Raw genomic sequence first — 26,837 nt, 5'->3', positions numbered from 1 at the left:
GGGTTGATGAGGGTAGTGCGGCTAATATTGTGTATATGGGCTTTCAAAAGGCCCTTGGCAAAGTACCACATAATAGACTTGTTAGCAAAGGGACAGTAGCAGTGTGGATACAAAATTGGCTAACAGACACAAAGTAGAGTGTAGTGTATGTGCTTTAAGTCAGAACTACTTTTTACAGCTCCTGCATACTGTAGCACCGGCAGTAACCACACCGGTATATAAGCTGTGCGCATGCCTATGTGCCCCAGTCTAGAGATTGCCCTCCTCCAGTAAAGACCTGTTATTTGTTTATGTACAGCATCCATGTAATTATTTATCCACTGAACCACGGATCTAACAATGGCGATGAGTGTTGATGCGAATCTACCTGCAACATTAAACAAAAAAAAAACAAAAAAAGTCGAGTCCAGGAACACAGGCGTCGACCGCGAGCAACCGCCCAGCAGTCAGGCAGAGATCCAACTTCACTGGGGAGGCTGTGGAGAGCCGGGCTTGGTTCCCCAGCCACAACGAGCAGTAAGAGACCGACGACAGGTCCAGAGCAGACCCTTCCCGAGCAGCGGTGGCTAGAGCCGACCGACGGCAGAGAGAGAGAGCCGGGCAGCGTCGACGGGGTAAGAAAAAGGGTGAAGAGAGCAGGGCGCAGCCGGGGGTTGATCACCGAGCGGCGTCGAGGAAAAATACTGCAAAACCGGAGAGGATAAGAAACAGCTGGGTTCTAGACTGAGCGACGTCGACAAATATCAAGAGAAGAACGCGCAGAGCACAGCCAGGGATCACGGGCTGATCAGGGTCCGCGGGGCGAAGCAAGGGGAGACGCCATTGAGAAGCAGGGAGAGCGCGGGAGACGCCATTGAGCCGCGGAGAAGCAGGGAGAGCGCGGGAGGCGCCATTGAGCCGCGGAGAAGGAAGAGCGCGGGAGACGCCATTTTGCGAAGCCGCAGCGGAGAAGACGGGCGAGCGCAGGAAGGAAGGAAAGCGCGGGAGACGCCATTTTGTGCCAGCGGAGAAGAAGGGGAAGCGCGGGAGGCGCCATTGGTGATAGTTAACGCACAACCAAGGATGCCGAAGAGTGGCAGTATCTCTACGTTCGACAATGAAGTCGAAGATTGGGTGACATATGTGGAATGTATTGAGGTGTACTGCAGGGCGAATGAAGTGCCAGATGCTAATAAAGCACTGGTTCTGTTAAATTCCATGGGTGCAAAAACTTATGGGTTACTGCGAAATCTAATAACCCCAGAGAAGCCGGTAAACAAGAATTTTGAAAGCATAGTAGAAATCCTACAGGACCACTTAAACCCCATACCGCTGCTGATAGCAGAACGATTTAAGTTCCATAAAAGGAACCAACACAAAGATGAAAGCAATGCTGAGTACCTAACGGAAGTGCGCAAGCTATCGAAATACTGCCAGTTTGGAGCGGGACTAGCAGACACGTTAAGGGACAAGTTTGTGTGTGGGCTACAAAGTGAAGGAACCCAGAAACGGCTTCTATCAGAAAAGGACCTTACGCTGGACAAAGCTTTCAGTATGGCAGTATCACACGAAGCAGCCGCAAGGGGCGCTACAGAGATACAACGGAGACCGCAAGAATATGGCACCAACGAAATGACCTATGGAACAGGGAAGTGCTATCGCTGCGGCAGAACAACACATGACCAGATTGTTGGTTCAAGGACCAAGTGTGCAGACAGTGTGGGAAAGCAGGACACATAGCAAGAGTCTGCAGGTCTGGGAAGAAAACCAACAGTAAGAAATCTCCACAGGAGAACTACAAAAAGGTACACCAGGTGATGGACAGTGGTTCAGACGAACAGAAAAGTGACACAGACTCCGGAAGCAAGGAGCTGGGTTGTCTGAAACTACATAATGTAACCGAAATGGAGGATCACCAGACTATCTGGGTTACACTCAAGATAGACGGAGTCCAAATGGAAATGGAATTGGACACAGGGTCAGCTCTAACAGTCATAAATCAAAGAGACTACAAGCGGCTATTTTCACACATACCCTTGAAAGCTACAGAGATTGTCTTGAAGACGTATACGGGGCAAAAAGTCTACCCCAAAGGAAAAATAAGGGTGAAAGTGACATATAAAGGTCAGGAAATACCTAAAATGGATATATATATATATTGCCAAATGGAGGACCACCACTGCTAGGACGTGAATGGATCCGGAAGATACAATTAGATTGGCATTCCATACAGGCACTGCAGGTGGAGGCCAAAAAGGATGACGACGTCACACCTGGACGACTGTCAAAAATGCTAACTGACGCAAAAGAAAGTGTTCCAGGAGGGACTAGGAACACTAATAGGAATAACAGCAACAATTAAAAAGAGGATAATGCAAGCCCAAAGTTTCTGAAGGCCAGACCAGTGCCTTATGCGATCAGACCAGCGGTTGAAGCAGAGCTGGAAGGGTTGGAACGTTCAGGGGTACTGTCCAAAGTGGACTGGAGCGAGTGGGCTACACCCATCGTTCCTGTAATGAAGAGGTCGTTGAGTAATACGCCTGGAGAACCAAAGAAGGCCCGCATCTGTGGGGATTTTAAGGTGACAGTGAACCCAGTCCTTCACACGGTGCAATATCCGCTTCCACGAATTGAGGATATTTTCGCCTCGCTATCTGGTGGTAAACGCTTCACCAAAATTGATCTAGCCCAGGCGTAGTTGCAAATGGAGGTAGAAGAAGCTTCGAAACATTACCTTACGATCAACACCCATAAAGGGCTCGATCAATACAACCGGCTGGTGTTTGGAGTAGCCTCGGCTCCGGCTATCTGGCAAAGGGCGATGGATCAGGTCCTGCAAGGGATTCCAGGGACCCAGTATTATTTGGACGACATCTTGGTCACGGGCGAAAATGACGGTGATCACCTCGCTAACTTGGAGAAGGTGCTCGCCAGATTAAAGGAATATGGGCTACGAGCTAATCGCCACAAGTGCGAGTTTTTCCAGAAACAGATCTCGTATTGCGGCCACGTCATCGATGAAGAGGGGTTACATAAGTCCCCTGACATGATAGAGGCAGTAGTCAAGGCTCCAGCACCGGAAAATGTGTCACAACTGAGGTCGTTCCTCGGGCTGGTAAACTATTACCACAAGTTCTTACCAAATTTGTCTACGGTATTACACCCGCTGAACACCCTACTGCAAACAGGGGTACCATGGAAGTGGGATGACGAACGTAGACGAGCTTTCCAGAAGTGTAAAGAATTGATCACATCAAAAGAGGTGTTGGCCCACTTCAACCCAGCACTACCAATTCGTTTGGCATGCGATGCATCACCCTACGGCATTGGAGCGGTGCTGTCGCACAAATTCCCGGACGGTTTGGAGAGGCTGGTAACCTGTGTGTCTCGGTCACTAACCTCAGCCGAGCGCAACTACGCCCAGATTGACAGGGAGGCCCTCAGCCTAGTACGGGGAGTAAAATAATTCAACCACTATCTGCATGGACAGAAGTTCACCTTGCTGACTGACCACCAACCACTTGTCTCCATCTTTAATCCTAAGAAGGGCGTGCCAGTAATGACTGCACAGCGGTTACAAAGATGGTCCCTGTTTCTAGGGGCAAATCAATATGAAATAGAATATAAAGGCACGAGACAGCATGGGAACGCTGATGGGCTATCGCGCCTGCCACTGCCTACTGTGGAGGAAGCACCAGCAGTGGACCCTATCGAGATATTTTATTAGTCGATAATTGAACGATTGCCAGTAACAAACGCGGATATAGAGGAGACCCGCAATGATCCGACGCTGTCACGGGTATATGAATTGACGGTGAGGGGATGGCCAACACATGGCGACTCACTGTTGCCAGCATTCTCATCCAGAAGAGAACAGCTGTCAGTATGCCAGGGGACAGTGATGTGTGGATCCAGAGTGGTGATTCCACCCAAGTTAAGGGAAAGAGTGCTAAATGAGCTACATGAAGGTCATCTGGGGGGAGTGAAAATGAAAGGCCTAGCTAGGGCTTGTGTGGTGGCCGGGAATCGATCAACAAATCGAAGACCTAACTAAGAGCTGCTTAGGATGCCAGAAGGTCCAAAATGCACCACCACATGCCCCTCTACACCCATGGGAGTGGCCCTCCTCTCCATGGCAATGGGTGCACGTTGATTTCGCTGGTTCATTCATGGACTCAATGTTCTTAATAGCAGTGGATGCTCATTCAAAGTGGCCTGAGGTGATAAAGATGTCTTCAACCACTACAGAGAAAACGATTGCAGTCCTACGGACCATATTTGCCAGAAACGGGTTGCCAGAGCAGATCTGCTCTGATAATGGACCACAGTTTGTGTCCGATGAGTTCCAAAAATTCATGAAAAGGAATGGGGTAAGGCATTACACATCCACCCCGTATCATCCAGCCACCAATGGATTGGCTGAGAGGTTCGTACAAACCTTTAAGAAGGCGATAAAGGCCATGTGCGACGAGGAAATTCCACTACAGCATAAGATGGACAATTTCTTATTAGCCTACTGAAACGCGACACATGCAGTTACCAACCAGACCCCGGCCATGATGTTCTTTAACCGAAGGTTGAGATCTTGTCTGGACTTGCTCAGACCAAATGTGCGAAGAAATGTTGAGGACAAACAATTCCAGCACATCAACGAGAAGCTGACAAGGAGCTTCAATGTAGGGCAACCAGTCTTGGCCCAGGACTATCGAACAGAGAAGTGGCAACCCGGAACAATATGTACAAGGCAGGGGCCATTAATGTACACAGTGGATGTCGGGGTGAACATTGTGAGGCGCCACGTCGATCAGATCTTAGCATCACAGGAATGAGTCAACCCCATGTCTCGAGTACCTGGGGATGAACCCGACATACCGGTAGTATCTACTTCAGACCCAGCAGCAGTGGAACCCGATGAACTACCCGATGAAGGGGTGTCAGAATCGCCTCTGCACCAAGAATAAGAACCTCCGGAAAGGCGCTATCCCGAAAGGGTCAGGAAGCCGCCCCAAAGACTGAATCTATAAATGGACTTTTGTTATTGAATGTACATGTAAAAATGTAATTGTTATTTGAATATTAAGGGGGTATTATTAATCTAAAAAAGGGAGGACTTGCAGTGTATGTGCTTTAAGTCAGAACTACTTTTTACAGCTCCTGTATACTGTAGTACCGGCAGTAACCACACCGGTATATAAGCTGTGCGCATGCCTCTGTACCCCAGTCTAGAGATTGCCCTCCTCCAGTAAAGACCTGTTATTTGTTTATGTACAGCATCCGTGTAATTATTTATCCATTGAACCACGGAACTAACATAGAGAGTAGTGATGAACTGTTGTTTTCAGTCTGAAGGGAAGTGTGCAGTGGTGTTCCCCAGGGATCGGTGTTGGGACCACTACTCCTTCTGATATATATTAATGACCTGGACTTGGGTATACAGGGCATAATTTCAAAGTTTGCAGATAACACAAAACTCTGAAATGTAGTAAACAGCGAAGAGGATAGTAACAGACTTCAGGAGGACATAGACAGACTGGTGAATTGGAAAGACACATGGAAGATAAAATTTATTGCAGAGATGTGTGAAGTGATGCATTTTGGTAGGAAGAATGAAGAGAGGCAATATAAACTAAATGGTACAATTTTAAGGGAGTGCAGGAACAGAGTGACCTGGGGGTGTACGTACACAAGTCTGTGAAGGAGGCAGAAAAGTTGAGAAGGCTGTTAAAAAGGCATATGGGATCCTTAGCTTTAAAAATAGAGGAATAGAGTACAAAAGCAAGGAAGTTATGCTAAACCTTTATAAAAGCAGTGGTTAGACCCCAGCTGGTATATTGTTTCCAATTCTTGGCACCAGACTTTAGAAAGCATGTCAAGGCCTTAGAGGGGGTGCAGCGGAGATTTACTAGAATGGTGCCAGGGATGAAAGATTTCAGTTACGTGGAGAGATAGAGTAAATAAGGAGAAACTGTTTCTAGTAGCAGAAGGGTCAGTAACCAGAGGACACAGATTTAAAGGTAATTGGCAAAAGAACCAGAGGTGACATGAGAGGGAAAAAAATTATGCAGCGAGTTATGTTGATCTGGAATGCACTGCCTGAAAGGGTGGTGGAAGCAGATTCAATAATAACTTTCAAAAGGGAATTGGTAAATACTTGAAGTAAAATACTTTGCAGGGCTATGGAGTATGAGCAGGGGAGTAGGACTAACTGGATCGCAAAGAGCAGGCGCGATGGGTCGAATAGCCTCCTTCTGTGCTGTATCATTCTATGATTAATGTTTCCTGTATTCGGTTTCAAAAATGTGACCCTTGGATCAGCACTTCCCGTCTGCATCAGTGTGGTTCCCCCCTGCTCCTTTTTCCCATTTGAATCATCTTTAGGTATCAAAATGTGATTGCCAATTTATGCTGAATTATGGACAGCAGTGCACTGTGAATCTCCATCCACTTGAGATTGTCCCAAGTCCCATCCCATAGAAGCACTATTTCCAGCAATCTGATTGAAATTTAAACCCAGGATCCAGAGACAAATTCCTCACAGATTGTGTCAGTTTTCCCCCCAAAATTGGTCAGTTCTTTTGCCTGTTAGAATCATTATTCAAATCGCTTTATTGGCATGATAAGTTAACTGTTGCACCATCTAGTGGATAGGATGAGCATGGAAGATCCTTTTCCACCTTTCGTGTAATATAATTCTATTCATTTTCTTTTGCACCACATAAGAAGTGACATTTGATGCACTGAGTATTTTGATGTGTTTATGAAACATTAATACTGTGCACATAAAGGGGTCAAGTCCAACTTAATGGCTCTCCTGTGGTGCTGCTTAAAAGATTTAAAAATAGAGTAGAAAAGTAGAGAGAGACATGACAACTCACACAGCAATAACCAAGAGACTGGATGAGCTGCTGCCTCACTCAACGTGGAATGAGTAGCTATTCTTTTTTAAAATGGTACTTGTGTTTTTCCTTCTATCTCTCTCCAGTTTGCCCTGCTTTCTTTTGTGGCCCCCATTGGTACTCCTTATCCTCCCCTCTTAAGAAAGAAAGAAAGACAGAAAGACTTGCATCTTAGCTTTCTGTCTTTTTCTCTTTCCTTCTTCCTTTGATTTTCACCTTTTTCCTGTTCTTGTCCCATTATACTTCCTGTAGCTCTTTCTTGCCTTTCTATTTTATGGAACAATTGTGTACAGAAGGGAGGGAGCATGGCATTGACAAAGCTTGGGGAGAGAGCTACAGGGTGAAACAAGAGGCCAGCCACTATTCAGCAGGCAGCAGTCTTTATCTTGCTCCCTTGGCTGCCCTTCAGGAGGTGGTGGTGGGAAAGAAAGACAGAAAGAAAGACAGAAAGACAGAGGGGGGGTGGAAAAGAGGCCAGAGTCCTCAAAAAAGCTGCAATTCCAGATCATTGGTCTTTTAAAAATAAATGCTGTAATGATCTTTCACAACATTTGAATAGGGAAGGGGGGGAAGGTTAAGTAATTCTAATCCTTTCTGCAACCAGAAGAGGGTAGATAAGTACCTGAGAGAGAAAGGAATAGAAGGTTATGCTGATAGGGTTAGATGAAGAGGGCTGGGAGAAGGCGCGTGTGGCGCATAACCTCCGGCATAGACCAGTTGGGCCGAATGGCCTGTTCCTGTGTTGTACATTCTATGTAAGGATGTTTGCAGGGTGAAGGCCATCAGTGAGGCCCAAAGAAGTGAACAAAAGTGTTGGGGTGATTACATGATAGAATGGGTATATTTATGTGCAAATTTGAGATTTTTTTCCTGTATTCTATTATGAATTTTATTTTTTTAAGTATATAGTAGGATGGGTGAGAATATGTAATGGCGGCTGTATGCAATAGAAAATTTTGGTAGAATGTGATCTAAAACCCATCAAGAATATTAGTAATGGTTCTGCAATCCAATTGGGTCCTGGTTCTGGAATTAGATTGTTTGAAAGCACAATGGTCTCTGAATTGTGACTGATTCAAGGGCTAGTGGTCTCTGGTGATGTCCTGATTGTCTATCAGTCAATGGCAAGAGTTGTTTTGACCAGACAGACAGACAGACAGACAGACATGAAGCGCAGTCAAAACCTTAGCGTCTAGCAGCTGCAGTAAATATGCACATATTACCTTCATGTCCTTTTAACGTTGAAATGATACTGCAAGAATTCTGTTCAAGCTTTAATAAGGTGATCTGTCCAGAATAATCACCCACAAATGCATGACTTGTTTCTACATCATATCTGAATAAATTATTAGTCAAAAAGAATAAAAGTTGATGCCATTCTCCAGCCAAAATCACTCGCTATATAACGAAAGTGTGATAAGAAAATCGGGCAGAATGCAAAATGGCTGCCGATTTGCTATTGTCCACTTTGCACTACTGCCCAGATGAATTTATACCAAAATATCCTTTTACAAACCTGAAGTATTAATAAATCTTGATCAGATGAGGGTATGCTTACAACAATGACAAACAGAGGCAGACCACCTTCCTTTGATATTAATAGTTAACTGCTGACTGCACTGTGTTTTATATGCAGACAGGCCCTCAAGGCAAGGATGAAGACAAAAATAAATTCCTTTCAGAAGCAGAGTTTCCTTTTAAATTCCAAACACTCGCCTAGCTAAAAAAATTGTAAGAAAATATAATTTAGAAATATTATAATATGAAGCAAAAAGGAGCTCAGTTTCCATCACACTGCACATCATGGGTGTCGCTACTTTAAAGTAACTGGTTTAGAACCTAAACCGTTTCCAGAACCAACGGTAACTGCAAATTTTTCAGATTCTATCCATTATCAGTCTGTAGCTATTAAATTAAAAATTGGTTTTGTAGAGGAGATACAGCAGAGTCAGATGTTAAGCAATCTACATGGAAATCAATGCCTACTCTCCTTGCCAGAATCATCAGTTGGTGGCAGAAAAAAGGACAATTGGTCATTTTGGTTCAGTACATAAAGGTGCACTCTAATACGGAATTTTGTTTGGATGTCAGAAATGGAAACTAAACGTCAACACGTTATGCAAAAACAAGTGGAACAATCTAGTTGCAGGACAGTTAAGTAAATAATGGGAGAACGGAAAAGAATGCAGAACTGGAACTGCAGAATGCTCAAATGATAAGTTTGGGGAAGCCTTCTGTTAGATGGTCATGAAATGCTGTTAAATAAGCAAAATGTGATGCATTATTTAAAAAAGAGGTAAACAGATACTCTGGCGTGGGAGCTACTGTACTCCAAGGCAATTTTTTTTTTTACAGCGTGATTATTATTTGAAATTTTTGGTTTAAGGATGAAGACATGTTTGTTGTTTAGTGCAATGCTTTAAAGATCTATAGCTGCATTTTCGCAGGATCCAATTACGTGCTGTAATTCTACCCTTGTTTCCAAAACTACACGTCACTCAACAACCTCGAAGTATTGCATTTCAATTGAAAAGGATGCTAGCCTCAAGAATTTTGCTGCAACAAAAATTAACTTGGTCCTGTACATATAACACAGCATGTAGTTTAAACTAAAATGGAGACCAGCTGTTGAAATAGAGGGATGCGCACAGGCGTTGGTTAAATGACCAGGACAAGGAAAATGTCTCCTTAGGACATATTCACAATCATTTCTTCTGGTTCAATCCTGCCACACAAGGGACTCTCATTGACCAACCTTAATGCTGATTACTTGCCTACAATTCTAAAACAGAATCAGTGCAAAGGTTAAGGATACTGTAAGCATGAAGCCCATGCGCTAAAGCAGTGTCTTCCCTGCAGACATCCACTCCTGGTACACATCCAGCTGAGGTATTTGTCATGTCCTGTGCTTATAACCCATTCAGTCACTGGAGAAAATATGACTGCTGAAATACGATTTTGATGTGCTGGAGAGGAAAGAAAAATGTTTTAATAATTATAAAGCAAATGGTTAAACTTGTGGAATCTGTGTTTGTGAGCAATTACACGATGTACAGCACAAAAGTGTAGATTTCCCTCAGTTTACTCATGTTAATGAAAAAATTGGCAGAATTATAAAAATGAGCTTTCCACTTTAAACTCACAGGAACAGCAAAGGGATCTCCCCTGTTGAACATTATAAAGAACGAAAGAATTAACTTTCATTTGACCTTTCACATCCTGAGGACGTCCCAAAGTGGTTCTCAGCCAACAAGTTATTTTGAAGTGTAATCACTAGAAATGTGCAATGTCCCAACAACAGGAATCTGTTTTTGATGGTGTAAGATTAGAGATAACTGTTGGCCAAGACACGGAGAATTCTCCTGCTCTTCAAATAGTGACATAGGATCTTTTGCACCCACCTGGACAGGCAGACGGTGCCTCGGTTTAACATCTCAGCTGAAAAACGGCACCTCCAACAATGCAGCACTCCCTCAGTACTACATTCCCTCAGTATTGCACTAAGTATCAGTCTAGATTATGTGGTCAAGTCCTGCAGTTGAACTTGAACACATGAGCTGCTGAAGCAGAGGCACGTGCATTACCACTGAGCTAAGCTGACATTTATAACATTTCTGGGATGTTTTACTATATTAAATGCGCTATATAAATGCGCTATATAAACGCAAGATGTTGTTTCAGTAAGTAATTCTTTCAAAGAAAATCAGTGTGGAAAGATGTATTTAAGGTATTTGATAAGGTGTCATATAAGAAACCGGTTATGAAAATTAAGGCACGATAGGAGAGATGGCAAGGGACAGAAAATAATAATAATAATAATAATAATCTTTATTGTCATTGTTAGTGCACAAGTGCAGTACAACGAAATGTAGGCTTGCGGCTCCCGAGAGTGTACATTTAGATTAAGACATTTAAACATTCAACATACATTTGGCTTGTAATACATTAACATAAACAGAACCATAATAAAGTGCATTGGCAGATGTGCAGGCTTTAGAGTTTATTTGTGGAGTTCAGTAGGATGACAGCCCTGGGAAAGAAGCTGTTCCTAAATCTGGTCGTATGGGTGCGAATGCATCTGTAGCGTCTCCCAGATGGCAGGAGGGCGAACAGACTGTGGCTGGGGTGGGTAGGGTCTTTGATGATGGACCGTGACCTCCGTAAACAGCGTTTCTGGTATATGTGCTCTATGGTCAGTAGCCGGGTGCCGGTAATGCGTTGGGCAGTTTTGACTACCCGCTGCAGGGCTTTCCGGTCATAGTTGCTACAGCTGCCATACCATACTATGATACAGTTCGTCAGGATGCTCTCTATTAGGGATATATTAGGGATAAATAGATCAAGAGTATAGTGTGGGCATCCCATACTATTTCTGGTGTGTAATTTGAAAAATGAGTCATGGTTAGTCCTGTAAGCTAACCCGTTGATGCTGTGGACAAAGTTTGTAAGCATTGGTTCACAGGAGATGTAAGCCTACCTATGGAAACTGCCTTGCTGTTGAGAATCAATCAAGTGGTAGGAGAAAGCATGAACTGTAGTCCCGGCAACCTTTTTTTACTAATATTAGCAAATGGAGGAGAACATGCCCTTAAATTAATTACAATTTAGTTTGTGATTTGACAGTATGATTTCTATTTAACAAGAAGACTTGCATCTACATAGTGCCTTGCACTCTCTCAGGACATCCCAAAGCAATGTACAACAAATTAATTATTTTTGAGGTGTAGTTGCTCTTCTTTTGTAGGCAAACATGACAGACAATTGAGTACAAGAACATCCCACAAATACTAAGGAGATGAATAGTCAGTTAATTGATTTTGGTGGAATTGGTTGTGATGCGCTATCAATTGCTCATAAAAGACAGAGTTAAGAGAGTAACTAAAGGCTTTTATTAACAAAAGAATGAAGGTCTGCCTCGAGTGGTCGACCGGTCCAGAAATACAAAGGGCTGGGGAGCAGTCACCTTTATACTAGGACTTGTGGGAGGAGTCAGCCGAGGCATGTCCAGGCATGTACACAGTGGAATACAAACAGTGGTTTACCACATTCACCCCTTGTTTAAAATTGAGTCCGGCGGGGTGAAGTGTATTAAAAGTTAGTGTATTGGAGTCTCTCCGGAGGTCTTGTCTGCCGCTGTGATCGGCGTGGCGACGGCAGGGGTAGTGGAGCTTCCGGCGTCGAGTCCTGCATGGGCTGTGGCACAGGCGTGTCGTCCTCGTAGATGTCGAGCGGGTCGCGGGGCCCAGGCCTGCCGTCTGCTGGGGCTGGATATCGGATCGTGGGGGGGGGGGGTGGTAGTGAGTTACTGCGGCCCCCGAGGGTGCAAGGTCTCTTATGGAGACGGTGTCCTCCCGCCCGTCCGGGTATGCAATGTAAGCATACTGGGGGTTGGCGTGGAGGAGGTCGACCCTCTCGACCAGGGGGTCCGTTTTATGGGTCCTCACGTGCCTTCTCAGTAGGACCGGCCCTGGGGACGTCAGCCATGGCGGTAGCGATGTCCCCGATGTGGACTTCCTTGGGAAGACAAACATTTTCTCATGAGGGGTGGCGTTAGTGGCAGTGCAGAGCAGTGACCGAATAGAGTGGAGCGCATCGAGGAGCACATCCTGCCAGCGGGAGGTTGGAAGGCCCCTAGACTTTAAGGCTAGCAGGGCGGCCTTCCAAACTGTCGCATTTTCTCTTTCCACCTGTCCGTTCCCCCGGGGGTTGTAACTGGTGGTCCTGCTTGTGGCAATACCCCTAGTTAGCAGGTACTGACGGAGTTCGTCGCTCATAAACGATGAGCCCCGGTCGCTATGGATATAGCTGGGGAAACCGAACAGGGTGAAGAGGTCGTTCAGACATTTAATGACCATGGCACTGGTCATGTCCGGGCAGGGGATGGCGAACGGGAAACGGGAGTACTCATCAATAATATTGAGGAAGTACACATTGCGGTCAGAGGAGGGGAGAGGCCCTTTAAAATCAACGCTCGGGCGCTCGAAGGGGCGAGTGGCTTTTATCAGGTGGGCCCTGTCTGGTCTATAAAAGTGCGGTTTGCACTCAGCGCAGACTTGGCAGTTCCTGGTCATGGTCCTGACCTCCTCAATAGAGTAAGGCAGGTTGCGGGCCTTGATGAAGTGGAAGAACCTGGTGACCCCCGGGTGGCAGAAGTCATTGTGGAGGGCCCGCAGTCTATCGATCTGCGCGCTGGCGCAGGTGCCACGCGATAGCGCATCCGGGGGTTCATTGAGCTTCCCGGGCCGGTACAAGATCTCGTAATTGTAGGTGGAAAGTTCGATTCTCCACCTCAAGATCTTGTCATTTTTGATTTTGCCCCTCTGCTTGTTGTTAAACATGAAAGCAACTGAACGTTGGTCAGTGAGCAGGGTAAATCGTTTTCCGGCCAGGTAGTGCCTCCAATGACGCACAGCCTCCACAATCGCCTGGGCCTCCTTCTCAACAGCGGAGTGTCTGGTCTCCGGGCCTTGGAGGGTTCGTGAAAAGAAGGCCACGGGTCTCCCCGCCTGATTGAGGGTAGCGGCCAGGGCAAAGTCGGACGCGTCGCTTTCCACCTGGAAGGGGATGGATTTGTCCACTGCGTGCATGGTGGCTTTGGCAAGGTCTTCCTTGATACGGTGGAAGGCTAAGCGGGCCTCTGCCGTCAAGGGAAAAGAGGTGGACTTGATCAGCGGATGGGCCTTGTCCGCATAGTAGGGGACCCACTGGGCATAATAGGAGAAAAACCCTAGGCACCTCTTCAGGGCCTTGAGGCAGTGGGGCAGTGGGAGTTCCATAAGGGGACGCATCCGGTCGGGGTCGGGGCCGATGACTCCGTGTTCCACAACACAGCCAAGGATGGCAAGGCGGTTTGTGCGGAATATGCACTTCTCCTTGTTATATGTCAGGTTCAGGAGTTGGGCGGTGCGGAGGAATTTTTCGAGGTTTGCGTCATGGTCCTGCAAGTCACGGCCGCAGATGGTCACATTGTCCAGATATGGGAAAGTGGCCTGCAACGCATTTTGATCTACCATCCGGTCCATCTCCCTTTGGAAGACAGAGACCCCGTTGGTGACGCCAAAGGGAACCCTAAGGAAGTGGTAGAGGAGGCCGTTTGCCTCAAAGGCAGTATACTGGCGGTCCTCAGGGCGGATAGGGAGCTGGTGGTACGCTGATTTCAGGTCAATGGTCGAGAAGACGCGGTACTGCGCGATCTGGTTGACCATATCAGCTATGCGGGGGAGTGGGTAGGCGTCCAGCAGGGTGTAGCGATTTATTGTCTGGCTGTAGTCGATGACCAGGCGCTGCTTCTCGCCGGTCTTAACGACCACAACCTGGGCTCGCCAGGGGCTGGTGCTGCCCTCAATAATCCCTTCCTTCAGGAGCCGCTCCACTTCGGTTTTAATGAAAACCCTGTCCCCGGCACTGTATCGCCTGCTCTTTGTGGCAATGGGCTTACAGTCGGGGGTGAGGTTAGCAAACAGTGGGGGGGGGGGGGGGGTGACTCTGAGTGTGGAGAGGTTGCACCTGGTGCGCGGCGGGCAATTTGGGAGCTGCTGGCTGCGGACTGTGAGTGGGGGTAGGGGTCCACCGTACGCCATCGTAACACTTTTAAGGTGGCACTGAAAATCTAACCCCAGCAGGACGGCAGCGCAGAGGTCGGGCAGGACCAGAAGTTTAAAATGATCGTACACGGTCCCGTCTACTACGAGTGTCACTACGCAGTAGCCGCCGATGTCCGCTGACTGGGACTCGGAGGCCATAGAAATCCACTGGTGCGCAGGCAGGACTGGGAGAGAGCAACGCCGCACCGTGTCGGGGTGGATGAAGCTCTCCGTGCTCCCAGAGTCAAAAAGGCAGATTGTATCGTGGCCATTTACCTTAATGTCCATTGTGGAACTGGCCAGCTGGTGCGGTCTCGCTTGGTCCAGTGTAACGGATGCCAGCGTAGGGGTCGGTGTGTCGCTGCGGGTATCAGATGAGGCGGTGTTGGGGGCCTGCTGCGTTCCGGCTGTCGTCCAAGATGGCGGCGTCCATGATCCCCATGTGGCTGGAGGCGTCCAAAATGGCTGCTGTACCGGTGGTTCGCACATGGCCGGGGAGGTCCAAGATGGCGGCCCGCATGGCCCACACGCGGCGCTGCTGGGGTTCGGGGTGGCTTTGGCCCTGCAGACGTTAGCGTAGTGTCCCTTCTTACCGCAGCCCGAGCAGATCGCGTTTTTCGCCGGGCAGCGCGCTCTGGGGTGTTTTGCCTGGCCACAGAAGTAGCATTTCTGGCCTTGGGGCACTGCTGTCTGGCCTTGGGACACTGCTGCGGTAGTTGGGCCGTTGCTGGGGTGTGGCTGGGGTGGCACGGCGCTATGAGGCGGTCCTACCGTGTCCCAGGCTGTCATTCCCCGCGGCGTCCACGGTGCAGAGGAGTAGGCATCCATGCCCCGGTAGGCTGCATCCAATGATAGTGCGAGTTCAGAGGCCTTGTTGAGGTCGAGGTCACTCTGCTCCAACAGTCGCTGTCGGGTGTAATTGGATCTGTGGCCCGCTACAAAAGCGTCCCGGATAAGTTCCTCTGTACACGGCGGCCTTTACATCCTTACAACCACAAGCACAGACAGTGCCTGAAGGTATTCCACGGTCGATTCCCCAGGTTGTTGTTTACGACTCCCCAGAAGGTGCCTGGCGTACACTTCGTTCACTGGGCGCGTGTACTGGTCCTTGAGGAGCTTGATAGCGTCCGCGTACGAGGTTGCGTCTTGGATGACCGAGTACACTCGGTGGTTCACTTTGGAGGTCAGGACATCCAGTTTGTCCTCGTCTGATTTGATTGCTGCGGAGGCGGTCAGGAATTTTTCGAAACACTTAAGCCAGTGAGTAAACTTGGTGGATGAGTCCGCCTCCCGATGATCTAAGTCCAGGCATGCTGGTGTGAGGATCTTCTCAATTATAAAAATTTTGTTAATAAAATTGATGCGCTATCAATTACTCATAAAAGACAGAGTTAAGAGAGTAACTAAAGGCTTTTATTAACAAAAGAATGAAGGTCTGCCTCGAGTGGTCGACCGGTCCAGAAATACAAAGGGCTGGGGAGCAGTCACCTTTATACTAGGACTTGTGGGAGGAGTCAGCCGAGGCATGTACACAGTGGAATACAAACAGTGGTTTACCACAGGTTGAGAAATGAATGTTGGCCAGGACATCAAGAGAACTCCCTATTTTTCTTTGTAAGAGTGCCATGGGATCTTCTATGTCCACCTGAACAGGTGGATGGGGCCTCAGGTTAATGTCTCATCTGAAAGACACAACCTTTGATCAGTGCATTCCCTTGATAATGCACTGAAGTGTCAGCCTAGATTATGTGCTCAAGTCCTGCAGTGGGGCAAGAACCCATGACCTACTGAGTGAGAAGCACGAGTGTCACCACTGAGCCAAGATGACGTCAAATATGTCAGTTTGTAATGTTAAAGAGAAAAATTACCATTAATGCCCGATATAAAGAACATTACATTTTAAAACATTTGGTTAAATGTTTAAATATTTTACAGATTCATAGTATTAAAAATGAATGTGTGCTAATCATACAGCAAATTTATGTAATTTACCTTTGGGAGGCAGCTGTCTGAAAAGCCAATTTTCTAATTATTAGGTGTTTATTGAGTAACATTAGCAAAGGTTTGGAACTCCAAGACATTTACTTCTCACTCTTGGTTGGATAAATGAAAACTACAACATCAGGCTTTTCATTTTAGTGCACAAATGCTGTTAACCAGTACTTGGCCAATGAGAAGTCAGTTGTTCAGCATATAATGCAAGAGGCATTCCTGACTACCATAATGACATTGCAATAGGCCATCATCTGGTTGCCAAACTTAATAGCATCATTAAAATTGAAATATTTATCCCACCCATCTCAAACAGACAGCGTGCCTCTGGAGATACCTAACCTCTAACCAACAATCATCCCAGGAAAAGAAACACCAACAGATATGCAAGACAGCGAAAAAAAAACATGAAGGCAAGTTGAAAGAACTGGAATCATTGCTCATCCAGCTTTGAGCATCTCTAGTGGAGAATTTACTAAATTAAAATGTGCTGCATCTACACAAAGATCTACTTCAATTACAGAAGACATGTAACTGAATACCGCAGCATGGACAGGTTTCAAGCCAGGACCTGCAATGCTCATTTGCGAAGAACAGCATCAGACAGTGGCATTAAATTGAAAGTGGGCTAACTAGCACGAGCCACAAGAATCTAATTATTCAGCAGTAAACACATCAGGTTAAAAGTTTAATACAAAGAACAATTTACACATCTAGACTTCTGCTTCCTTTCAACAAAACAATTGGGGCTTTAAAAAAAAAGGTACTTCAATGAAGGAGGATACATGTAAACATACAAAACAGGACCTAGATACACCATCATAGTGTATTTATGAAGAAAAATTCAAATTTTCCACAGCTTATAGCAATTCATCAGTTAAAAAAATAGGGGCAGCTGGGTGGCACCGTTGATTAGACTTTCACTTCTGGGACCTGGGTTCAGATCAAGGATGTTCTTGCCATGGAGGGAGTGCAGCGAAGATTCACCAGGCTGATACCTGGGATGGCAGCAATGACGTATGAAGAGAGATTGGGTCGATTGGGCTTGTATTCGCTAGAGTTTAGAATGAGAGGGGATCTCATTGAAACATAAAATTCTAACAGGACTAGACAGACTAGATGCAGGATGTTCCCGATGGTGGGGGAGTCCAGAACCAGGGGTCACAGTCGAAGGATAAGGGGTAAGCCATTTAGGACTGAGATGAGGAGGAATTTCTTCACCCAGAGAGAGTAGTGAACCTGTGGAATTCTCTACCACACAAGGCAGTTGAGGCCAATTCATTAAATATATTCAAGAAGGAGATAGATATATTTCTTAAAGCTAAGGGGATCAAGGGATATGGAGAGAAAGCAGGGACAGGGCACTGAATTTGGATGATCAGCCATGATCTCATTAAATGGCGGAACAGGCTCGAGGGGCCAAATGGCCTACTCCTGCTCCTATCTTCTATGTTTCTAAGCTCAGACTACTGGAATGAAAGTTTTCTCTGTCTGCAAGAATCCGACATGAAATCCAGATCATAGATCTGCTGCAAAAAACTGTCATTTAATGACAAATTCACCACTCCTCAAACAGCCTACCAATGTTCCCCCTAATTTTTTTTTGGGTGTGCGGCCCATTCACAGTTATGCGCATGCGTAAAACTTAACATTGAAAAAGCCGGTCCCGGGCTGCGTGGGAGAGAGCTGCGCAGCCACACAACTTATAGGGAACGTTGCAGCCTACCCAAATTCCTGATTAAGATTATTTAAAGGACAGGAACAGAGATCTTTTATTTACCTCCAATTCTGAGTCCAGAGTTGAGTCAGATACAATGGGGGTAATTTTAACCTAATTTGCTGGGCGCGAAACCAACAGGCTTGGGTGGAATGCCAGTTTTACACCCGCCCAATATCACTCTCCATTGACTTCAATGTGAGTTTCTCCACAGGTGGTTAGGTTAAAATTGACTTCAATCTCTCGAATCTACCTCTTGCAAAATACCCTACAGTGAACCCAACTCTAAACTAGTCCTGTCTTGTTTGGCTTTCTAAGTCAGCCAACTGGGATGGTCTTTGAGAATCTGCTCCTTTTCCCTGGTCCAACTATTACTTTCACTCTACAGTGAAGTAATTGATGTTATTCCAGCTGGCATGGAAGATGTAATATTTCATTTTTCTGTTAAATTTGGCATCACATCTTAGTTCAAGCATGGCTATTCTGCTGCCTCTTGTAAAAATTCTATTGTACCTGGCATCAGTCGAAATCATCCCAAGCCAACCCTACCTCTGCTCAGAACGCCCATAAATTCACAAATACAACTTCGAACTGTAACTTTATTGAAAATAAGGACCCTGTTGTCTTCTTGCCCCTTTAGCAACCGCTCTTTCTGATCCGTTATCAAAACAGTCTCTTGCAACTTCTGTGAATCCTCCTTTCCACCCCTAGCTCGTCTAAAGAAAAAGAAAAATCTGCATAATCTTGTTTTCAATTCTGTTCTACAATTATAACTGGGCCACCAGCTCAGTGAAATGTTCTTTCCTTCCTCCTACTATCTTCAGGTCCTTCAAGCACAGACTTGGCATCATCTAATTACTACTTAATCATTTACTTCATCTATTTTTATTCTTTCCAAACCTTGGGATTAACTGCAATTTGGACCTTTGTTTCGCAATTTAAAAAATAATTCGGTTTCTTCTCTTTGCTTGAGAATGTGTATAGATATTTGGAGAGAAGTTAGTATAGCTCAGCTGTTATGCCACCCTGTGATCATACGGCCTTCCTAATGGTTACTTGTCTAGGCTCATATGAAAAATGGGCATTTGGACAAGGTACCAGAGGGTGCTCAGCATCCAGGTGTCAGCTGTGACTCAGTTGGTAGCACACTCGCCTCTGAGTCAGAAGGTCATGGGTCATGGGTCCCACTCCAGGGACTTGAGCACATAAAGCTAGGCTGACACTCCAGTGCAGTACTGAGGGAGTGCTGCACTGTCGGAGGTGCCGTCTTTCGGATGAGACGTTAGAGCAGACGGGGCCTCGGTTTGTCAGGTGGACGCAAAAGATCCCACAGCACTATTTCAAAGAAGAGTAGGGGAGTTATCCTTGGTGTCCTGGCCAATATTTATCCCTCAACCAACATAACAAAAACAGATTATGTAGTCATTATCACATTGCTGTTTGTGGGACCTTGCTGTGTGCAAATTGGCTGCCGCGTTTCCCACATGACAACAGCGACTCCGCTTCTAAAGTATTTCATTGACTGTAAAGTGCTTCGAGTCGTCCGGTGGTCGTGAAAGGTGCTATATAAATGCAAGTCTTTCTTTCTTTCTTTCATGGAACTTGGGGGAGAAAATAAGCATTAAAAACATTTGCGAAGCCTCAACATTTCATCAAGTCTCACCATAGTTGAATGTGCATGTCCTGCAAGCCAAAAGTTATCAAAATAATAAAAACTTTCAAGGTGATTACATTGTCCTCAATCAGGAATAACCACAGTGAAGACTAAGGGAAAGGGGTACAACCTGATTGTTATTCCAAAAGGTATTTATAAAAATAGCTTTTAGCAGGTACTGGTACATTTTACGGGTGTTTTTTACTGGTTAGTGGGAGTACTTAGGGCACTTACCTATAAGTTTTGATGTTTTATATGCATTTTTGTTCCAAAATAAAGCAGTGATAGTAGCTTCAGTTCACTCAGCAAACAGTATTCACATTCTAAATGCACCCTTCAATCACATGCCTTGGAGCAACCACTGTTATGAAGGTTACTGAATGTCACCTTTCAACAAACATTAGTTCTTCCACAATATAAAGTTTATTTTGCAAAGAACTGAAAATAGCTTCAAAATATCAGCAGTTTAAAAATCTAAAACCTGCTGATACATCCAGCACATCACCATTCATCTCAAAGAGAAGCTATTACATCTACTGACACTATATTGTACAACTCCCCATAAATACAATTAGTGGAAAGGCCACAGTAAGTTCACATTTCCACTAACATCTCAATATGCATCAATCCAATTCTGATAAAGGTGTACAAGTACACTTTGAAAGGCAGGTACAGATATCTTCTGCATTTAACCTACTTATGCATTCATTAAATACAAGTCAATGTCGGTTCCATCAAAAACAAGTAATTGTCACTTGCTTCTCCTGAGTGTTTGCAGCATTGTAAAGTAAAATGAAATGTACAGATTCAAAGGCTTGTCTAGCAGCCCTTACTGAAGCATTTGGTGCTATAAATATTACATTGGAAGTTTGAATTTGAACTCGGGTCAGCTTTGTAAAACCCTATTTTATTCCAATTTAAGATCATGCTGCCGTTAAAATAATTAGGTTACATCTCAACCTTCTCTGTAGGAAGACCAATGGCCCTGCATCCCAAATGCACAAAAGCAAAATACTGCATAACCTCCTCTGGGCCCATCTTTTGTTTCTTTACTTGTTCCATTATCAACCCCTTTTGCCTTGCACCATCTTCACTTTTGTCATTTAATCACTCCTGCCCTCCACCCTATCACATACATTGTTCTTTCCCTGGCTCTGTGCTTGCTTTAAAGCTGTTCGTCTCCCAACACCTTCCAGTTCTGATGAAAGGTCATCAACCTGAAACATTAACTTCATTTCTCTCTCCGCATATGCTGCCTGACCTGCTGAGTGTTTCCGGCATATTTATCCCGAATACACACCTATGTAACAATCTTGACTTTTAACTTAAAAAAAGTACCAGAAGCACCAATAAAGGCACAAGACTTGGTGCTGGTAAGGGATAACTCTTTGTAGTCCTTCAAGAAAGTGTTTGATGTATTTTGGAAAAATGACACGATCATAGCAGAAGGAAGGCAAGATTCCAAGAAACAATTTGGGATCACCTGGGGCTGGCCTGATCATCTTGAGAGCTCAGAGCAGAGAAGAATTTTCAGCAGACAATTCCTGTGTTTTTTTAAAAAAAAACTCTCCCAGGAGGTGGTGGAATGAAAAGTTAGGTACATGGGGATGAGTTCAGCAAAAAATGTACAGATCTGATGGCCTTTTCTCACCCTAAGTATGTAGCATGACATCCCCATCATTGGCATGATCACCAACAGTGGGCTAGGAAAGTCTGAAAATGACCACTTAGCAGGTGTTTGCAAAGCAGCTTTGGCAGATGCCTTAGAGGTGGTCACCTGTTTAAGCCACCGTCTGAAGAATAGTGGATAATCTAGTGAGATCCGTGGTGGAGAAAAGAAATTAAAAGCAGAGAAATCTTCCAAGAGAGCCATTTTTATTGATAAAAATTTACAATTTAAAAGCCAGCTCAGTAATAAAGTTTTTCCTACATCAAATACTAGATCCTTATTCATCTCGACATAGTCAGCCAAAACCCAGCAACAATCACACCTACTCCAATAGCTTTACCAATACAGCAATGGGCCCCCAACTCAAAGAAAAGGCTTGCATTTATATAGCGCCTTTCATGACCACTGGACGTCCCAAAGCGCTTTACAGCCAATGAAGTACTTTTTGAAGCGGCAGCCAATTTGCGCTCAGCATGTTCCCACAAACAGCAATCATCTGTTTTTGTTATGTTGATTGAGGGATAAATATTGGCCAGGATACCGGGAATAACTCCCCTGCTCTTCTTCGAAATAGTGCCATGAGAGAGCAGACGTGACCTCGCTTTAACGTCTCATTCGAAAGACAGCACCTCCGACAGTGCAGCACTCCCTCAGTACTGCAGTGGAGTGTCAGCCTAGATTTTTGTGCTCAAGTCTCTGGAGTGGGACTTGACCCCACAACCTTCTGACTCAGAGGTGAGGGTGCTACCAACTGAACCACTGGCTGACTGGAGGATCAAAAAAAAATTGACTTCTTGGTACTGATGACATTTGTCTCAAATAGTGAGGACAGAAATAAAGTTTGGTGACAATACCTGAGGTAACGTACCTGGATAAGTCTTTACATAAGTCATCTTATTGAAATCTTCAGCCATGAGGAACTCCTAAAGAAAATATATGTATATACATGCTTACTCTTTAAGTAGTACAAGCAGATCTCCTAATTTACTGCTCAGCATAGGTTAGAGAATATGTAGTTTTAGAAGGGCAGGAGTTCCATAACACTTAATGTTTTTGTTTTCATACCTGCACACTCTTCCCTTAGAGAATAGTGTGAAGTAGTGGAAAGGTTTGCAGGCATCTTTATACCAGCATGTAGGGTGGTTAGCCCTATACAGTGCAAGGTTTTATGGGCTCCCACAACCCATAGGGTGAGGGGGCCATACCCACCAGACACTAGCATCCCACTGGATGCCACCCTAGAACCTTGCACCTGCTGACTCAAAGGCAGGAATGCTACCACTAAGCCAAAGGTTCACTTCATACCAGAAAATGCATTATTCTTCCGCTAAAGTACAGCTTTGTGTAACTGATGTGTATCCTTTTGCAATTATAAAGTGCTTACCCGGGTTAATTAAAGGCTAATTGTTCTTAGGCAGACCTTCGAGTCAGTTAGAGATCCGAATTGCTTTCTTCTACTTTTTTTTTAGTGCAATTCATCAAATCAATTAGAATGTATTCTCTGTTGGTGAAAATGTTCTCTGTATTTTGGAAATGCCAGGCTTTCTTCTATATTTTAAAAATCTGACAAAGAAATTTGCCAGTGTGACACATGAAGTGTGATGGATTCAGTCCAAACCATCTCCTTGATGTGACATGGACACACATCATGCCTCATTGAATGGTGGTTCCAGTGGCCAAAGGGGTGGAGCTTCAGCAGCGGCTGCTCACCTCACTAAAATGCAATGTTAACTGGCACCGAGCCCTAGATTTTCGAGCACATGTTCTCATGGCTAGCCTGCAAGTACGTCTACCAGCAGCTGTCCATCCAAGACTTTCCCCATCAGCTATATGGCATTCATTTGCCTTCAGCATGGTGAAAGGACTTACACAAAGCACCATGATGCCCTAGGCATCCAAGTCAGTGCCACAGCACATTCACTCATCACCAACTGCTTAATCCAGATTCGCATCCGAGGGGCTTTGGCAAAGGCTGACTCCCTCTCCAGGGAAATCAGTGACAGGTTGACATAGGCCAAATTTCTACCTCAGTGCAGCTGTTCCCCTTATTTAACATTATAAAGGGTACATCCCATTAAACTCAAGAGTTTCCCTTTCAATTTGTCACCATCCAAGTTGCAGTGTCATGGCCCTGAACTAATAACTGCACCATGGGACTCAGGTGAAGATCAGATCAGACTGTACAGCCTAAACCGTTTAGATCAGAAAAAATGGTAATAATAACCATCAAAGAAAGAAAATGTGCATTACTTCAATATTGTATTTAATTATGGAGACAAACAACTAATTTAGGATTTATCCCTGTGATATGGACATGGATTACATTCCAGTCTTCATGAACTCACTGAACAAACTACTTCATTTGGAAGCGTCAGTTCTGATCATTTTAAGGCAGAAACTATACAGAGTCAGAATGTTATACTGGGTGCAGTAGCATAGCTGCCTGGCACTCAAGATCCTTGTGCCAGAGTAACAGGATACAGGGTTAAATCCATCATTGCCTGAAGAATTCAGGATCTGAGCTGAATAACATAGGGAGCTGGAAGTGGACACACAAACTGTTTCTCCCTCTGAAGAAAATTACTTAAGGCCATTCTTTGAGACAAACAGCTGGTCCAAGTGGAACACTAGTAAAATCCTTTGAAGTAGGTCACTTATCCACCTTCGCAGCTGGGGACTGAGAACTGTGGAGTGGGAAGGGTGGTGGGGAACCACAAAGGAGGAAAAATATAAATAATTCAGTGAAACATTAAATGTAAACTAATGTACTTGCTAACATCCGAGTAATGCAATGAAATGAACATTATGTCTAGCACTGAACATAAATCAACAGATTTTTTGTATTATCCCTGATATTGTTTCAGCAAGAAACAAGAACTGTAATCCTAATCCTTATGAATGGAACAGAGATAGGACATAATGCAGGCATACATACCACAATCGCTCCATTATCCTGCCCTATAAAAATCCGTTTGTTGTCAGGATTGTAGGAAATGGCAGAACAGGGAGCTTTAAAAATAAAATAAAAAGTGGGTAATTAACACCAGCTGTTCACATCAGAAAACATCCACATTATTCTTTAAAGGAATACTCCAAGGAGGATTCACAAACTTATTTGTAACTATAAAATGGATACCCGTTTCTGTTTCTAATGATACGTTTTCTAGCATCAGTCTCACCTTTCTAGATCTATGCCATCATTACAGTCCTCCCATGTTGATTTTTAGAAAACTACACCAAACAAAAACTGATATAGTGCGATAACTTTGGAGTGCTGGACAGAGTCCTTGATCCACCGATTTCCAAACAGAGTCAGATATAGAATCCAAATAATATCTTGCTTTAATATTGTGCGGCCCTACCATGTCATGTTTCATCATTCAATATCCTCAAAAGATATTTGTTTTACAGTTCTAACTCCAAAATATGCTATTTGAAAAAAAAAGCATTTGAATTATACATCAAGATATCACATTTGATATGGTGTTATTTTTTGAATTTGAAGCATTCCCTGCCAATTCTGGAAATGGCAGAATCCCTGGATTGACCATCTTTCAGGGTCAACCATTATCTTTCTGTACAAACATGGGCCTGGAGTTTCCGCTAGGCACACTAATAGCAGAATGTGCCTAGAATGTGCTAGACACTGCGCCAGTTTTGCCGAAGTGAGGTTACATGGAAGTTTCCATGAACATAATCTCAGTGATTGGAACAGAGCCAATGTGGCCTCAAGGTGCTAGGGCGGGGTAGTACAATCGGCAAGGGGAAAAAAAGAATCCCCTTCAGAGGGAGGCTGGAGATCACAAGGTAAGCACATATTTCTTCCTGTCCAGGTGACTGCTGGCCACTCTGTCTTCAATTAATTAATTAATATTTTTTACAGCAGAGCAGAACACACTTGTGGCTTCAATTGACTGCTGATAACAGGTCTTATGTACCAGAAGGAGCGATCAATTGACTGAATTTAAACTAATTGCTGCAGCAGGAGAAACAGACCTAAGCCAGTGGCTTCAATTGACTGCCTGCGAATCTGGGCACAATATGATACACCACCACTCCTTGGGTCTCCCACCCACCCCCTCCCCCTCACGAGCACAAATCGGCGGAAACTCGCCATTATGACCTGGTGGTGTGGGCAGGGATTGCGTTGGGTGAATGGACCTTTGAACCCGCGTAAATGATCGCGAATACTTGAGCATAAAGTGGTTATGCCCACAGCTTACTTACGCTTAAAATTCTGCAATCTTTAGCGCTATTTGATTTGATTCTGCACAGATTAAGCAGTTATCTGGGCAGAAATGATGTGAAAACTCCAGGTCATGGTAGCTGCAAGCGGTTAGAAAGTGCTGCCAACTACAAGGAGGTGTCTCCACTTCCTGTTTGTGCAAATTGTGCAACATCAGTTCGAAGTATTATTGATTTTTGTTTAAACGGAGATTGTTTTCTCCCCTAGAAACAGTGATGCTTCAATAATGTAATAAATCATTAAGTCATACAGCACACCACAGCTTTTAACTTTTCCTTTTGTTACACTATCCCCAAAGATAAACAACTGCACTTGAATGGTTAACAAAATGCTGCAAGTTTCTCATGATACGCTTTCAAAACAGGCTTTCAGAGGACAGGATAGAAAGAGGCACTTGAGAAGATTGTAGTTGCAACAATGTTTTATTTAATCATTTCAAAGTAGCCATATTCAATAGCCAGAAGCAAATGGCTGTCTCATGTGATGATATCACAGGCATCACAGGATGACACTTTATAACCCCTTCAAGCTTGTTTATGGGACCCATGTTGAAACCTTTAATGACAGCATTTTTACTTTTTAAAAAATGAAGCCAAGGGCTGACTCAAGACATTCACTTCACATCCTATGGTTGCAGGTTCAGGATCCCAGTATTAGTCCAAATTTGGATCTTCCAGCCACATCTGCATTCTGGGCTAGAAAATCAAGAGGCTCTTCACAGTAACAAAATGTGTTGCCAGCACGGGGAGGATTATATCATTAACATTGGCTTTGGAATATAGTTCCGTTTGATATTTCTTAATAAAGTCAGAATACTGTGAACAATTAAATAATAATCTTGCGCTTATGAAAGAATGAACAAATGCATTTAAGTAGTATCTTTCATGTCCTTGGGATGTCCCAAAGCACTTTTTAACACAAGTTACTGTTGAGGCGGTTAGGTTGGCAAATTCAGCAACTTACACACAAGGTCCCACATAAATTAATCTGTTTTGATGCTGTCAGAAGTGGGACCAAGATTAGCTTGGCGGTCTTCAAATAATTCCATGGGAACTTTTAAATCCACCTGAACAGGTGGCACCTCTGATAATGTAGCACTCC

The 26,837-nt window shown here is 44.6% G+C and overlaps 1 protein-coding gene across 1 annotated transcript in view; it reads right to left on the bottom strand.

The window, feature by feature from the left end:
• Positions 1-26,837, bottom strand: part of wdfy1 (WD repeat and FYVE domain containing 1) — a 68,806-nt gene that overhangs the window by 34,874 nt on the left and 7,095 nt on the right. Inside the window, exons 3-6 of the mRNA XM_085990469.1 lie at positions 24,426-24,499; positions 22,359-22,413; positions 9,691-9,841; positions 8,099-8,211 (exon numbers count right to left, since the gene is read on the bottom strand). Of these exons, the coding sequence (XP_085846595.1) occupies positions 8,099-8,211; positions 9,691-9,841; positions 22,359-22,413; positions 24,426-24,499 (393 nt within the window). The remainder of the gene's footprint in view (positions 1-8,098; positions 8,212-9,690; positions 9,842-22,358; positions 22,414-24,425; positions 24,500-26,837) is intronic.

Source organism: Somniosus microcephalus, chromosome 6 (genome assembly GCF_052327205.1).
Source record: "Somniosus microcephalus isolate GS21.2 chromosome 6, FLI_Smic_1.0, whole genome shotgun sequence".
NCBI classification, from domain to species: Eukaryota; Metazoa; Chordata; class Chondrichthyes; order Squaliformes; family Somniosidae; genus Somniosus; species Somniosus microcephalus.
The sequence above is the reverse complement of the archived record's forward strand: the minus strand, read 5'-3'. Positions and strand labels throughout refer to the sequence as shown.